The sequence below is a fragment of the Antechinus flavipes genome, chromosome 1 (assembly GCF_016432865.1).
Source record: "Antechinus flavipes isolate AdamAnt ecotype Samford, QLD, Australia chromosome 1, AdamAnt_v2, whole genome shotgun sequence".
Classification (NCBI taxonomy): Eukaryota; Metazoa; Chordata; class Mammalia; order Dasyuromorphia; family Dasyuridae; genus Antechinus; species Antechinus flavipes.
The window spans coordinates 364,295,894-364,312,404 of record NC_067398.1 but is presented as its reverse complement, the minus strand read 5'-3'; the positions used below and the strand labels follow the sequence as shown (position 1 = coordinate 364,312,404).

General features: G+C 34.2%; 1 protein-coding gene across 1 annotated transcript in view; it reads right to left on the bottom strand.

The window, feature by feature from the left end:
• The window catches only part of EPG5 (ectopic P-granules 5 autophagy tethering factor), a 140,343-nt gene that overhangs the window by 76,458 nt on the left and 47,374 nt on the right, over positions 1-16,511 (bottom strand). Inside the window, exons 14-22 of the mRNA XM_051969688.1 lie at positions 15,602-15,766; positions 13,685-13,804; positions 12,936-13,195; positions 11,299-11,439; positions 10,283-10,427; positions 9,793-9,990; positions 9,273-9,383; positions 2,130-2,252; positions 1,116-1,282 (exon numbers count right to left, since the gene is read on the bottom strand). Of these exons, the coding sequence (XP_051825648.1) occupies positions 1,116-1,282; positions 2,130-2,252; positions 9,273-9,383; positions 9,793-9,990; positions 10,283-10,427; positions 11,299-11,439; positions 12,936-13,195; positions 13,685-13,804; positions 15,602-15,766 (1,430 nt within the window). The remainder of the gene's footprint in view (positions 1-1,115; positions 1,283-2,129; positions 2,253-9,272; positions 9,384-9,792; positions 9,991-10,282; positions 10,428-11,298; positions 11,440-12,935; positions 13,196-13,684; positions 13,805-15,601; positions 15,767-16,511) is intronic.

Genomic DNA, 16,511 nt, shown 5'->3' with positions numbered 1-16,511 from the left:
AGTGTACTATCCTCAAGATAAACTGCTATAATCTTTTTGCTAATTTTTTATTTAAAATTTTTGCATCACCTTTTATTAAGGGAAATGTTCTATAATTTTCTTTCTCTGTTTTGGCTCTTTATGATTTAAGTATCAGTACCACAAAGGAATTTGGTAAGACTCTATTTTTCCAAATATGTATAGTATTGCAATTAATTATTTTTCAAATGTTTCTCAGACTTCACTTGTAAATTCACCTGGCTCTGAAGCCTTTTTATTAAGAGAGTTCACTGATGGCCTGTTCAATATTTTTTTTCTAAAATGGAGTTATTTAAGTATTTTAATGTATCTTCTATTAATCTGCACAATTTATATTTTTATAAATAGGGGTCTGGTCACTGGTTTTCTGTGTCAGGGCCTCTAACGCTGGGCAGCTTGCCCACTGTGCTAAGGTGCCATGGCTTAGTCATACCAATTGTCCCCTGAGTTTCAGGGCTGGGAGTCTGCCTGCTTCACTGGGGCTGAAGGCTTCATAGCTAGCCTACTGTGCCATTTGTCTATAGAGTTAGGATGGAGGGAACTTGGTTTCTGGTCTGTGCTTGTGCCTAAGAGCTTCCCACTAGGTTGTTGGGACACTGTTCTGGGATACACTCCCATTTCAATCAAGTGAAACAGACCTTTCTTAAAGTCCTTCCAACTTACCTTGGGCTGGAAAATTGTTTCACTCCATAATTCTTTTAGAAGCTTGCTAATGTTTCCAAAGGAAAATGTGAAGAACTTGGGCAACTTCCTGGTTTCTCTTACCATTTTGACTCCTTCCACCAAATTAAGAACAAAAATAAAATTCATAGGCCACAAGTTAAGAACTTCCTTCAGACTTAGGGGATCTCTAAGTGACTGACTTAATTCAGAGTTTCTGTCTTTATTATACAAAATGTATAATTCAGAATATCTTATCAGCAATTGCTCAAAGAGAATCATAAATTCGGAAAAAGGGTACAGTTGAGTACTATTTGACAGAGAAAAAACTGTAACTAAGGTTAGAAGTGATATCAAATGATGGTTCGAAGTCACGTATAAGTATATAACATAGAAGAGTATACAAAGAAATTTACTTTAAGTAACAAGTATCTTACCCATACTGAGGCCCTGGTCGATGAAGATAAAGCAGAAAAAATTTCTGCCAAATAAGTGGCAAAAGAGGATGATCAGAAGGCGTAACCAAAGCCTGATGAGCCCAACGATAAATCAGCAGTCTCTGAAGTGATGGTACAATAGGCAGTTTCAACTGTGCCTGGGCTTTCTAAAGAAGAAAAAAGTTTATTTTCAGCAACTTTTAAATTCAATTCAGTCAACCAACCACTACATCAAAATTTTAAGAAACTTAGGACACAATATTAAAGTCCTACAAAATATTCAAAAAGACGATATCATTTTCAGGTTAATTTGACAAACCACAAAATATTTTCATATTAACAACTTATAAACCTGTATTTCTAAAATGCATGCCTTCTCTAGACCGAAAGATCTGATAAAATTCTTTTTTTAATCACATGAGATATTTCTATTAAAAAGGAATGAAATAACATGGAAATTTAAGTTTCACTGTCCAATCATCATCAATCTTTGGAAATATGGAAGTTCAGAGGAGATTTCCCCAAATCTCTCAAAGTTAGAAAAGCATAGGTATCCTACATCAAAAAATCAGGTCTATCAATTGAAGATCTTTAATGTTCAAGAGCTGGAAAATTAGAAACTAAGAGTCAAATCTGGCCCACTCCTGTTTTTGTAAGCTACGAATGGTTTTGTACAATTTTAAATACAATAAAAACTTAAAAGTGCAAAACTTTTACCTTTCAGTGGCACGTCTATAGGCCATAACTTGCTAATGCCTGTCTAAATTATGAAACCAATGGTAATTATTCCAAGCACATAATCAACACTTTCAAAACTGTTATATTAAGGCTTTCATTTAAAAAAAAAAACTTGGAAAGGGCTGGTATAAGTGATAACTTTAATAAACTATGCTTTTGTTGTACTCTCCAAATACTCCTTCTGCTTAAAAGTTACAAAAACTAAAGAAGTATTTATTCCCATCAAGAACTCGGCCAAACTCCACTTCAAACACATGAAATGATTGCTTTCTGCACCTTGAGAGCCTGCTCAGGAGTGAAGGTAGAATTAATGACTAGTTCCCCTTCAACAACTCTACGAAGTTGAGAATCTTCTTCAAAAATAGACTCCATGTTCAGTACAATCCATGCAAACCAAACCTGCAATCACAGCAAATAGAAGCAATGAAAATGAGCAGTTTTTTCTGAATGAGTAAGTATAGTGTAAATATTTAATCCAATACTATTCCATTAATTTATGTTAATTTTTCTTTACTCTTTCTTTACTCTTTTCCACTTAATCAAAAATATAAGACTTGTGGTATAAAACAATTACAGTTATGCTTTTTTTTTTTTTTTTTTTTTTAACTAAAGCAATTGGGGTTGAGTGACTTGCCTAGGATCACACAGCCAGGAAATGTTAAGTGACTGAGGCTACATTTGAACTCAGGTCCTCCTGACTTCAGGGTGGTGTTTTATCAACTGAGTCATTTAGCTGCCCCTACAATTATACTTTTTTGAATCTTCAGATAAAGAAAGCTTGAGTCAAAGAACAAGACATAAACAAATAAAAAGTAAAAAATTAACTTAAAAACAAGAGATGTGATTCCTGAGTGTCAATAGGCAATCACAATTTCACAAAATTTAAGTGAAAATTAGATTTATTATAAGAGAAATGATAATGTTATGTGGAACCCAAAGAATTCACAATCCATAAAGAAATTTGCATGTTTATGACAGTACAACAAAAGGAGGAAGAAACAAAAATCTTCAGCTAAAGAAACGTGACATGAGAAGAGAAAAGGTACAGTAAGTGAAAAAAGGACAAAACCCCTCCTGAATGGGAGGAGCAAAGCAATGCAAAAATCACATTCTTTTCCCTTAGAAACTACTAGACCATGAAGACATGATGATCAGCTTATTTAGAAGAGTCTTAGTTATACAAGCAATTTTCAGTCCAGTGAAAACTGAATTGGTACCTGTCTTAATTCTCAAAGACACATAGGAAGTCCTGTTTGGGATGCAAACAACAAATTATGTTAGTTCAGGGAGGCTTCATTCGTGACATGTTGAGGGCCTCCTATATATTCTGGGTCTAGTGTTTTTAAGAAAATGTGGTAACTCCAATTCCAATAGACTTATGATGAAGAGAGACATCTGCATCCACAAAGAGGACTATGGAGATTGAATGTGGATCACAACATAATATTTTCATCTTTGTTATTTGCTTACTTATTTTTTTTCTCATTTTTTTCCCTTTGGATCTGATTTTTTCTTGTGCAGCATGATAAATGTGGAAATATATTTAAAAGAAATGTACATGTTTAACCTACATTGGATTACTTGCTGTCCTAGGAAAGGGGAGAAGTGGGGAGGGAGGGGGGAAAATTTAGAACACAAGATTTTGCAAGGATAAATGCTGAAAACTATCTTTGCATGTATTTTGAAAAAAGAAAAAATTATTATAAAAAAAGAAAATATAGTGACTCAAAAACAATAAATTCAGGGAACCTTTTAATGCTGGTCATATGAATCGATACGAACAACAAGTTAGGAGACTAAAAACTTCTCTAACTTCTCCAGAATAGAAATTATGTGCCACAGATAAAGCAACTTCAGTTATCTCCAAGGCCTAGGAGAGCCAAAATCCAAAAGGCAAAAAAAACCCAAAAACAAAAAAACATAAACTGATACTCATTGATCCAAAACTTACTGAGCACCCTCCCCCATCTCTCATGCTACCAAAGCTGTACTAGCATACCCAAGGACAAGGACAAAGACTTACAAGAAAACCCATTCCCAGGACAGCTAGGTGGCACAGTGGATAGAGCACCAGCCCTGAAGTCAGGAGGACTGAGTTCAAATCTGGTTTCGGACACTTAACACTTCCTAGCTGTGTGACCCTGGGCAAGTCACTTAACCCCAAGTGCCTCAGCAGAAAGAAAGGAAGGAAAAGAAGGAAAGGAAAGAAAGAAAACAACTCATCCTTGAACTTCTGTCCCCTCCCTCACTTTCCAATGCTATGAAGACCAAAGTTTAGGTTCATCCATCCTGTCTTCAATCTAGCTAGCATCACTAAAGACATTCACAACAACCTTAATGGAACTTAGCTTTCCCAGACTGTCTTATTACTATAAGTTAAGCCAGTTGTAAACTGTATCAAACATAATCGCATAAAAAAAGTAAACTAGCATTTCCAGACTATCTCAATTGGCATGTCTTTAGACAGGTCTGGGACCTGGTTTGCCAGGTGCTTTCCACATTGATTTCCCACCTTTGTGCCTGAGAAATCCCAGGACTATATTTCCCCTATAAAGGATCTGGTTATGATGAAGCTCTTTACTAAGTTTCTTTAAAGACAAAGTTCACTATGAAGGTCCTTCTCTCTCTTTCCCCTCCCCTCCCATATTGCTTTCACTTTAATGGTGCCTTTCTCCTTACTCTAGCTAACTCTAGTCAGTATGCTAAATTCCTCTATGGATCTAATCTGCCAGTCAATGGCTTTCTCCCACCGTATGGAGCATTTCCTTTCTCCTGGTTAATTTATGAGTTTCCCCAGGGGAACTTGTGAGTTTCCTTGCTAACTATAAGCTCTCCCAACTCTATTCCATTTTTGCCATTCCTGGTGTCTATTTTACCTTTCGTTTTTGTCTGTAAACTCTTCTCCTAAATAAACCTTCCTTTTGACAAACAGAATAGCCACTGTGAATTTGTCCCGCGTTTATTTCAAAACACAACCTCATCACTGTTAGCGATGAAAAGAGATTTTATGCTGATGCCAAGCCAGAAATTAAGGAACAGAGTGGGACACACACTGCATATGGGAAAGAGGATGGGAAGAAGAAAAGAAACTTGGAAAGGAAGGGAAGAGAAGAGATAGAGCGCTCCTCTAAGTGGGAAGGAAAGAGGACAACAGCCATTTGGTGCCATTTCTGACCCCCCCAAAAGTAACTTGGGGAAAAGTCCTTGGCTGGTGAAATATAAATTATCTAGTATGAGCCAAGACACTCTGATAGCCAGCCATCAAGAAAAACCACAATGAAAAGGGAAAGATTCAGAAAGTGAATGATAAGAAAAATGTGGGTAAGGGAAGACTGAAAGTATCAAAGAATTCAGGAAGAAAACCCAAAGACCTAGCACATAAAGAGATAAATTAATATGAAAAGCAGTAACAACAGAAAAAAATATGCTTCCAGATCTAGTAAAAGAGTTCAAAGGAAATGAGCATAATGATATGATATCTTAATGACACAGAGCACTGTGTGGAATTTAAGAACTGTGGACTCTAACATGCTATTCCTGAGTGGTTTAAAAAAGAAACAAGAATTACATGAGAAGAATTTATGTCCTACACAGCAAATATAACAAAGAGAAGAGAAAAACTTGACTCTGTAATGACAAGCCTCCCCAAAGAAACCAGAGGATTAGAAAGGCAAATACACATAAATGAAGACCAATTTAGAAGAACAGAAGGAGAAGAAAATAACAGTAAAAGAAAATATGCTCACTGTGCAAAATGCAGAAACAACCCAAGGATCAAAGGTCCTCCAAAAAAATGCCACAGAACAAAAACCCTTACTACTATAATACCATAAATAATCGAAGAGAACTAACCAGAACTTCTAAAGAGAAAAAATGAAATTCCAATCAAAAGGACTCAAAAATGCCCTAGGGAAAAAAAAAATCCAACCAATCCAAGGCTGTAAACTAAAAAACACAAAGTGGTTAAGCTTAATTCAATTTAGAAACAACAAATTCAACAAACCATTAAGAAAAAGAACTTTAAATACAAGGGAAAGGGCACTTCAAGTAAAGCAAAACTATACCATGTCCACCAGGAAAAAGGAGAGAATGGAAAATGCTCCAAAGATCAATGGAATTCAAGGTGCAGCTCAGAGTGATCTATCCTGCAAACCTGATCAGAATCAGATAGCACAAAAGTTGGACATTCAATAATAAAGACAAATTTAAAAATTTTTTAGAAAGAACACCAGAATCACTTTGATTTGCTTCTCCAGATAACAAAAATGAAGGAAAAGTAAACAAATGCACAAGGCAAGAACAATAACAGAAACAGTGACAATAGAGAGACCAATAACAGATTTTTTTTTTCTAAATCTACTAAGGAGACAGGGATTGAAGACAAAAATCTAGAAGGGGATTCATGGGCTTTAAGGATAGAATCTATTAACATCCTGCCTATGAGCCAGATTAAGATATGGATATGTAGAGGAGATAGGAAGGGCATTCCAGGTAAGAAAAAGAGTGAACTGAGGAGAAGTTCAGAACATAATCAAGAAAACAAATTGTTATTCTAACAGTAACTCATATACACAGCATCATATGATTAATAGAGTACATATCTCACACAACCACCATGATGCTATGCAGTATATCAGGGTTCTACATTTTACACAGATAATGGGACTTAGAGAAGTTGACTAACTCAACATAAGTATTAAAGTCAGGACTTGAAACATAATAATCATTATCATTATAAATCCAGGTCAATTTCAAATATACCACATTGCTTTCAGTAAATAGACCAGAGCAACTAGAGAGTTTTTCCTTCCAGTGTAGAAAAATTATGGAATGTTGTACTAAAAACTAAAAGACCTTGAGATTTTATTTTCTTCCTAACTGAAAACAACACTACTTTACAACCCCTTTGCCCCAAATGAGGCAAATGGCATCCTATTGTGACACATCCTTAACTAGTTAGGTTGCCTAAAGTTTACATTTTTAAGCATGAATATTTTAAATAATCAGTCTTTCTGAGTGTTACAATCTTCACCACAAATTCCTTTTCAGCTTTATTATATACTGCTTCCCCTTCTCCTATTCAACAACAGAACCAAATCAGCCTTCTTGCCCTGTCTCACACACTGACAGGAACATCCCCATCTCAGTGCCTTGGTAAAGGCTGTTGCACACAATGCCTCTTTACCTTTGCCATTTAAAATCTCAAGTTCTTTTCAAAGCTCACCTCAAATATCATTTTATAGATGAGACATTTCCTGGTATTTCTAGCTGCTAGGGTCTCTACCTCCAATATATTTTAAATACCGATTTATGTGATAATGTCCAAAACTAAAGAATGTAAAACCTCAAGATCAGAGATCATGTCTTTGTAACGCCACTACCTAGTATTATTCTTTTGGCCCATGGTAAGTGCTTTATAAATGCTTGCTGAATGATTGATTCTGTATTTATTAGAAAAAGAAAATAAAAAAGACTTTGGGAATTTCCCAAACATGCAACTTATATGCAATTTTATGTCAGGCAAAATAAACTTTAAAAAAGAGAGCTCCTGGGCAGCTAGATGACCCAGTAGATAGAGTACTGATTGAATGTAAATCAATACATGCTATATTCACTTCATTTTTGTTTTGTTTTTTTCTCTCTCATAGTTTTTTCTGATTTTTCTCTCCCAAAATGGTTCATAAAGCAATGTATATTACAAATCAATCAATTAATTAATTTTAAAAGGAGAGCAATAAATATCAATGACAACTTGCTTCTCTTTTCAGAGGAACATTTTTTATAAGTTTTTGGTACAGATCTCTGATTTCACTGGTATATTGAAATTTTCTTCAATAATATGAAGTTGCTCATCTGCCTATAGAACTTTCAAAAAGAAAACCTGGGTTACATGTATTACATTTAATAAAAGCTTGTTAAATTAATTGAGTGACTAATATTCTTAGTTACCCTTCTTCCTTTCTTCTTTGAGTGATCTAATTTTCTTTCCTCTTCATTTTGCTCAAATTAGCCAAAATTTTATCAATTTGGTTGTCTTTTCAAATCACCAGGGTTTTTGTTTTTGTTTTTGTTTTTTTTTTGCTCACCAATTCAATTGTTTTTTCATTTTCCATATAATATATTTCTCCTCTAATTTTCAAATTTTTCTCTCATGCTAATTTTGAGCTTATTTGTTGATTTTCTAGAGTTATAAGATATTTTTCCTAAATCCTCTTTTTTCACTTTATTAACATATCTTTGTAGAGATATAAATGTTTTTCTTACAGACTGCTTTAGTTGCATACCCCAAACTCTGGAATGTTTTCTCATCATTATTCTATTTTGCACAGCTATTATTTCCATTATTTTTTTTCTCTGATCCATTTATGATTCAGGAAGTTATTACAAGATCTCAGTTTAGATCTGTATCTTCTGTTTGTCGTTTACTGTATTAACTCATATTTTTATTACATTATGGTCTGTAAAATGAACGTTTACAGTTCTGCCTTTTTTTTTTTTTTTTGGCATTTATTCATCATTTTTTGAACCACACATTAATTCTCATAAGGCACACTATAAGTCCTATACAGAGGAAAGTTAGGTATCACTAGACAATAATTTGAGCTTTCAAATTATTAAGCTTATTTGAGCTTTCATATTAAAATCAAATTTGAGTATTACCATGTCATAAAAAATTAACTTAGAAATGAAGTTACTGAATCATTCATAACACAAATGAATGAGACACAAATCATTAAAATTATAAAGATTAAAAAAACATAGGGAGGGCATAATGCTAAGAACTAGCTATTACTATTATATACTAAGATTCATATAGGATTTTCTTTTCAAATGCAATAATCCTACATTAATAATCCTGGCAGTAATGATAACATAAAGTATTGAGCTTTAAAAATGCTTAACATACCATATATCATTGAAGCCTCCAAATCCTATGCTACAGCTAGTACAGTTTATTTTTCTTATATTAAATGGAGAAAACATATGCTATATGAAATTCAGTGTCTTGCCCAGGATCATAAAGTTATTAAATGTCCAGGGAAGGATTTGAGTCTAATTATTTTGACTCTTAAGACTAACAGTCTATCCACTATCTTACTCTGTGATGTGATATGCTCTGTAGCTCATGGACAGAACTGCAAATGCAGAAGCAAACATTTGGCAAAAGGGGGAAGCAAGGTCATGCTTAAAGGACACAAGCCAGATCAAGACGAACTACAGGTACATTTTGGAAATAAATCTTTTATCTGTATTTCTCTAAGATGATTTTCCATTAAAAAATGAGAAAATATTCAATAAGTTGCAAAATCTTTATATATGTGGGAAAGCAAAAAGGCACATTCTTTTTTCTAAGAGTGTTTCTAAGAGGTGCTAAATATGTGAGACATTTCTAAGATTTCTCATGGACAGGTTTCCTACCTGAGTGGGAGCAGCAGCTCCCTCAATGAAAGATGGGGTTACATTGCCAGCCACTATCCAACTCATCAAGGAAGAGAGCAGGCTCCGGTCACAGTGATAACCTAAAGCATTCTGCTCAGTCAAGAAAACAAAAAAGAAAAGTTGAGAAAACAAAAAAAAAGGACTTTTAACATCTTCAATCACAATCTCTCCTTAATATGATTATAAAGCTCTAAAGGTACCATGAAAAAGTACACGTCCTGGGATTTAAAAGTATCAAGGAGTGCCCCAAGAGAAATGTAATAAATACTTCTTTTCTCATATCATTTTTTTAAATTTGCACTAGGATTTATGGTAAACGAGTATTTGGCTGCAAATATTAAATCAGTGTTCTTCAATCTAATGGATGCATTAGAACAATTAGTAGTAGAAGGTGAACATGAAGGAGTCCTGGGGGATGGGTGGAAACATTTATAGAACAATCTACAAGCCTGAAATGTAATTGATAATCATAGACAACAAATATCATAATTGTTTTTACCTTGTGCTGTTGGTAAAGTAGTTTCTGTACACAATCCTCTTGCATATACTGAAAAGCTGCCTTGCATAAATGATCCATCAAGAAAAGAATGGGCTGTTCTCGGTACCAAAACTGTTGGCTTATGAGGGCCTGGACCCAGAATTCTAAAACAGCAACAGGCCCCACTTCATTGGGATTAGTGCTTACAGAAATGTGGGCCTGTGGGGGAAAGTTCCAATTAATCTGAAATGAAATAAGTATCACCCCATTTCTCATTTCCTAGCATTCTTAAAAACATCAATAAAAATATCCCCTACCCTCTATTACTAAGTCTGACGCTGTTGGTATACCTCCATAATATATTAATATCTATGGCATCAACCAAGCTATAATGGTGTTAAATTGCATATTAAATGTAGTTAAAAGAGAGCTTTGGGAACTAGACCAGAGGAAAAGCATATATTTCAAAAGTGATAATGTCCAATGGCAAAGATTAGATCCATTTCCTGACCTGGATCATGCTGCTGAGAAGCTTCACATTTTCTCCATAGTTCGTTCCTGTCAAGTGCTGAGCTACTTTGTGAGTAACTTGTTGGGTCATTCCTTGAGGAATACCACTATCCAAGTGCAAAAATAGATGAAGGTACGATAAAAACCTATATATCAAATGGAGAAAGACAGCAGACATTCAACGAAGTTTTAGAAATCAAATAAATTTTAATGATTAACAACTAGCAAATCAGCAGGTAATGGAAAGAATTAAACCAATTCTTATTCTTAAAAATCTAATCACAATAAAACCACATGAAAAAGAAAAAGACAAGGGCAAGGGAGGTGGAAGTAATAAGAACTGGAAACAAAATTCCTTTGGGTTGGTTTGCACAAATCAGAATGTTCAATATCATTCACAATTAAACTTTTAGGAACTTAAATCAATTTCTTTAAAAGAAAGCCTTCAAATATAAATTCAGAAGGAACTAACAAGGAACAACTTTCAACATAACTTTCCTAAATAGGAGCATCCACAAGTTAATATACATTAAAATACAGTTTGTCATTATTTTATAAATGTTTCATGTTTCCTACAACAATAGGTTAAAATCACATCAATTTGCTTCCCTTGTATGTTGTTCAGTGGCTAATTCAACAACACCCCCCCAAAAAAATAAATACACTGAAGATATTTAATATAAATGTAAATCTAAATGTCTTACTGCTACTCTGACAACTTCTTTGCTAAGTGCCACCAGAAGCATCTTCTCTAAAAAGAGTTGTTCTTTCTATGCCAGGTTTTAGGCAATAAGGAGGTATTTTTTTAAACCCATCATGAAAAAAATTAAAACCATGCCTGAGCCCTTAGCAAATATACTGCTTATAAGTTTAAATACTAATACAAGCAAACAGCATATTTTGTTCCACACAGGAAAAATAAATGCTAAAACACTGTCAATCACAAGTTATTGGAGAAAACAAAACATAATGCCCATACCACAAAGGATTAATCCATACAGCACAGACTATACTTACAGTTCATTCTTCAAAAGATAGTACTGGCAAGGGTAAAACATGGGCAAAATCTTATCCAGAACATGAACCACTGTTCGCAGATGCCTAGACTGGACCAGAATTCCCAACAATGGAATACCTTCTGCACAAAATTTCTCGATGCTAACAGGAGGGGAAAAAAAGGCAATATGGTTCTAAGTATAAAATGTTGAGACTCTGACATGCTACTGTACTGAACATACTTCAGGTTTTCAGGTCTTCAGTATATTCCTTTGTTGCTACTAAGAATTTTCAAGCAGCAAATACAAAGCTGTGTAAGATTCGATAACTATCCAAAAAGAGATAGAGGCTATGGTAGGTCTCGATCTATCTAAAAGACATTACAAAAATCAGCCATATCTCAGGTCCATATCAATCCCCTTGATCAGTGACCTAGAAATCACACCCTTAGTTCAGCTATAGTGATTTTTTTATTCCTGTTTTTATCGAGAAATCTGTAATGTACCTAAACTGTTACATTTCATTAGAAACTACCATCAGGCAAAGAGGTTGCACAATGGGAGTGCTAGATCTGGAGAATGGAAGCCTCACTTTCCTAAGTTAAAATCTGACTTCAGATACTTACTGTCTGACCCTGGGCAAGTCAATTGAATAACTATTTATCTCAGTTTCCTCATTTGTAAAATGAGATGGAGAAGAAAATGGCAAAACCCGTCAGTATCTTTGCCAAAAAAATTACAAGTGGGCTCACAAAGATTTGACTGAAAAATTACTACTAAACAACAGCAAAGAAACTATATACCTGGACTAAAAAGGTAAAACCCCACCTTTAAAACAGATATTAAGCAGATAAAGAAACATTTCAGAAAGGGAATACTCTAAAAAGTCAAGAAAAGAGGACAAGATTAGTGAATAATAGAAACCTTTCCAGAGGCACTCAGCAGACTATATTCTCATCCTATTACTTCCTTTTCCTATTAAAAATCTACAATAACTGCCAACTATCTATCACAATAAGATACTGCCTGAGACTATTATTACTTGAAGAAATATTCCTTATGATCATGTATTTTATAATGATTTTATTTGTAAAACTTTGTGATTTTATTCCAACTTACCAAACAGCAGTCTCTTCTGACCAGCTGACATGAATAGTCTACTCTGGCAATTATACTTACTACAAAACAACAAATTAGCTTTCTGGTACAACTAATTAAAAATTTATTAAGTACCTATAATATCCAAGATTCAAAAAGAACATAAGGATGAGAATGACATAACTGCCCTCAAAGATCATGAGTTTAGGCAGTCTGAGCCATTTTTTCACAGGCTGATCACCTGAGATAAATTGTTTAGCTTATCATGTGAGACCTCAGAAACCCTGGAAGACCTTAGAAACACCAGCTCTGGAATTAGGAGGGCCCAAGTTCAAATCTGACCTCAGACAATTGACTCTTAATAGCTGTGTGACCCTGGGCAAGTCACTTAACCATGATTGCCTGGCTGCCCTTCCTCCCCCCAAAAGTGCTTAGTTTAGTTTTAACCTAAGAAACAAACCAATACTGCACTCCTTCAGAGTATAGCAACTTTTTGTATGGCACCTCAGCCTTGGAAAATAAATGTTATTAGATATAAGAGATATAAGTATTATTCTGTACCTGTGACCCACAGTTGTCATAGATAAGGCTAGATAGCAGCCAATGGGCATGCCAGCTTTCACAGCCTTCAGCAAAGGATGAAACGTAGGGGATTCATTCATATCTGGCACTGTGCTGGAGAAAGGAACTGTCGGACAGTTCTGCTGCATTCCATAATCATTTTTGTGAAGTTTTAACCTCAAAATCAAGTTCCAAGCCCACTGATTAAATGAGGTCTCAGGTGTCTCTCCATAACGCACAATACTGGCTAAATAGGAAACCTAAAACAAATTTTAAAAGACATGATCACAACAAATTTAATTAATCTCTCCAGTCTCTTTCAGTTCCCATTAGACACAAATTATATCCACATGGTATAAAGTGAATAATGCACTCCTGGTACTCAGTTTAAACTTTATTTACGCAAATGAAAAAAATAATGCTTACCTAACCCACCACTTGGGTCATCTGCCTAATCCTCCGTAATCCAAACTTAGTGAAATCAAAAAAAAAAAAAAAAAAAAGAAACTGTGAAGGGTATATGAAGAGGAGGAAGAGCCATGCTCAGGTACAACTCTCCAAAAGTGAAATGCTTACACAAAAGCTTTTATTCAGAAGAAAGTCTCTTGTCTAGTCTCAGAGTTCAATTATTGGACATCAACTTGTCATGAAATTTGATGATGCTATGATATAACTTAATTTTTCTAGCACTCTCAAAAAGAAAGGTTTTATATAATCCATATTTAAATAGTCAGAGGAAAAGTAAATACCTGTTTTATGCTTTCAGAAAATAACCCAGCATATGGCTTCTGAGCAAGGTACCTCTGATAAGCTTCAAGAATCATTAATGCTACTTCAGAATGAACAGTTTGATCCAGATGAAGTGTATCCTTTAAAAAAGGGGGAAAAAATTACAATATGCTGGAGGTCTTCCTTTAAGCCTTTTTCTTATATTTAGGTAGCCAAAAATTCTTTTATCCTTTGCTCTCACAACTACAATTACCCTCTAGCTTTTCTCTAATCATTCCAAAAAATATTTACTGAATACCTATTATATACAAGGCACTATGTTAAATGCTATAGAAGACACAAAGAATAAATCACAGTATTTCTGACCTCTGTAGCTTATAGATTAGTCCAACAAATAAAACATAAACAAACAACTATAAATAAGGTACAATGTGAAGTTACAATAACAGCAGAACAAAGTATGATGTTAGTTTTTCCTACTTTCAATCTTCCCATTCCATTATAATACCTCAAAATCTAACCTCTCAGTATTACTATGTCATCCTCCTATTCAGGAACTTACAATAACTCTCAGTTTCCCGCAGGAGCAGAGTTAAACTTTAAGCACTTATTGTCCAGCTTTCAAAGCCTCCAATTATCTATTTTTCCACCTACTCAGTTTTATTTCTTACTATATCTCAACAAAAACTTTACAATCTAGTCAGAATGATGTTCTCACTATCTAACACATGCTATCCTCAATTTTATATCTTTTTTCTTGTCTAAAAATAATATTGTCTATATAGCACATTAAGGTTTACAAGACACTTTAAAAATATGGCTTACAAGACACTTTTAAAATATTAACCCATTTGATCTTCACAATCCTGTGAAGTGTTATTACCCTTATTCTTAAAAATGAGGAAACTGAATCTAATATGTTAAATGATTTGTAAATTTGGAAAGGTCACACAGCTAATGTGTCTAAGGCAAGATTTGAGTCCAGTCCTTCCTAACTCTTCATCCTGCATTCTATCCACTGTCACATAGCAGTTGCTCTATTTTCTAGGCCCTTTTCTTTTCTATCTCTATAAGATTTAATCATTCTTTAAGACCAATTCATGTCTCACTCTGCCCATTTTCCCCATATCCCCCCCAAACCCGATCATGTCCCAGGAAGTCTTCTACAACTATACCAGCTCAAGATGATATCATTCCTTTCTCTGAACTCCTACTGCACTTAAATTACAAAATTTCATTGGAGGGCATTTAATTTGTTCTTCTCTACTGAACTCAGTGACCCAAATAGATAGATACAAGTTCCACGAAAGCAAGGATCATACCATATATATCTCTATATTCCTTCTTTCAACATTATCCCATCATTACCAACATTATAATGATAGACACAAAGTAATCATAAATACTTTCTAACTGATTTAACAACCAATAAATGATGGATATGATGGATCAACTCTTATTTTTCCTAATTAAAATTATGTAATTTTAAAGAATTATATAATTTTTAAGATCATGTATATTTATTCATCATTTTAAACATGAGAAATTGAGTCCCAGGGAGGAGGGGTGATATGATAAAATTGTTTTTAAAATAAGTTGGTAGTTTTGTGTGTGACAGAGAGGAGAATAAAGAAAAATATAAAAACTAAGAAACTATTGTAAGTAGGTATATATCATATAGCAAGTGTGTCTAAGTATAAATAAAGGCATTTTCAGTTTGATATAAAATTATTATTGTCATAACTTAACAAGTTCACACTGCAAAGAAAGTGAAAAAAGATTCTAAATTTGAAGTAGTTTAAAAAATTCACTTACCTTGGAAAGAAAAGCATTTATATAAAAGCCTCATAGTTTATTATCACTAAGATCACATTATTTTAGGAAAAAAATATGCCCTTGAACCCACAAAATCAGTCATTTCCATGTTTAATGCATACCTGTTCACCAAATCCCCAATTCACTCCTTCCAGAATAACACAGGCCAATTTATTCTTCACATCAGACAAATTGTAATTCAGTAACCAATCCCGAATAACAGCTATTTCAGAGGTAGATGGTTGCCACAGATACAAAGGCAGCTCTTTAAACAAGTATAGGGATACCTTATTAAAAGGGGATAAAAAAGAATACTTAAAATCAAGAAGATAAATTAAGTATTAATGGAGGAGGGAAGAAAAGGGACATTTTAAAATAAAAGTGAATTAAATTTAAAAATACTTAAGAAAGATTTATATTGGAGCTCTTCAGTTCTAACTCTACTAGTTTCTTCAAAAAGTAGTTGTATGGAACATATGTAGATAATCACTGTTGCTGAGAGGATAAGGCTGGTGGATGGCTTGAACTCAGGAGCTATAAGCTGCAGTAGGGTTAAAGTCAACTGGATGTTTGGACTAAGTCAATCACCAATATAATAACTTGATTGGGGAATGGAGACAGGGAGGCAGACATAGGATAAATAAGGAAAATCAAAATGTCAAACTGAACCACATCAAAGCTGCCTGGCTGACCAGTAGTAAGATCAAGTTCCTAAATGGCTACTATACTTTCAACCAGAGGGAGATAAGTTGGGTTTTTTTGGTTTTTTTTTTGGTTTGTTTGTTTTTTTTAATTAAGCTTTTTATTCACAAAGTACATGCATGAGCAATTTTTCCAACACTGACTCCTGCATAATCCCCTGCTACAAATTTTCTTCTCTTTCTCCCTACCCAAAAGGCAGCCCAATACATGCCAAATATGCTGAAATACATGCCAGATCCAATATGAATATACATATTCACACAGCTATCCTGTTGCACAAAAAAAATCAGATCAAGAAGGAAGAAAAAGAAAAACTGAAGGGAAAAAAAA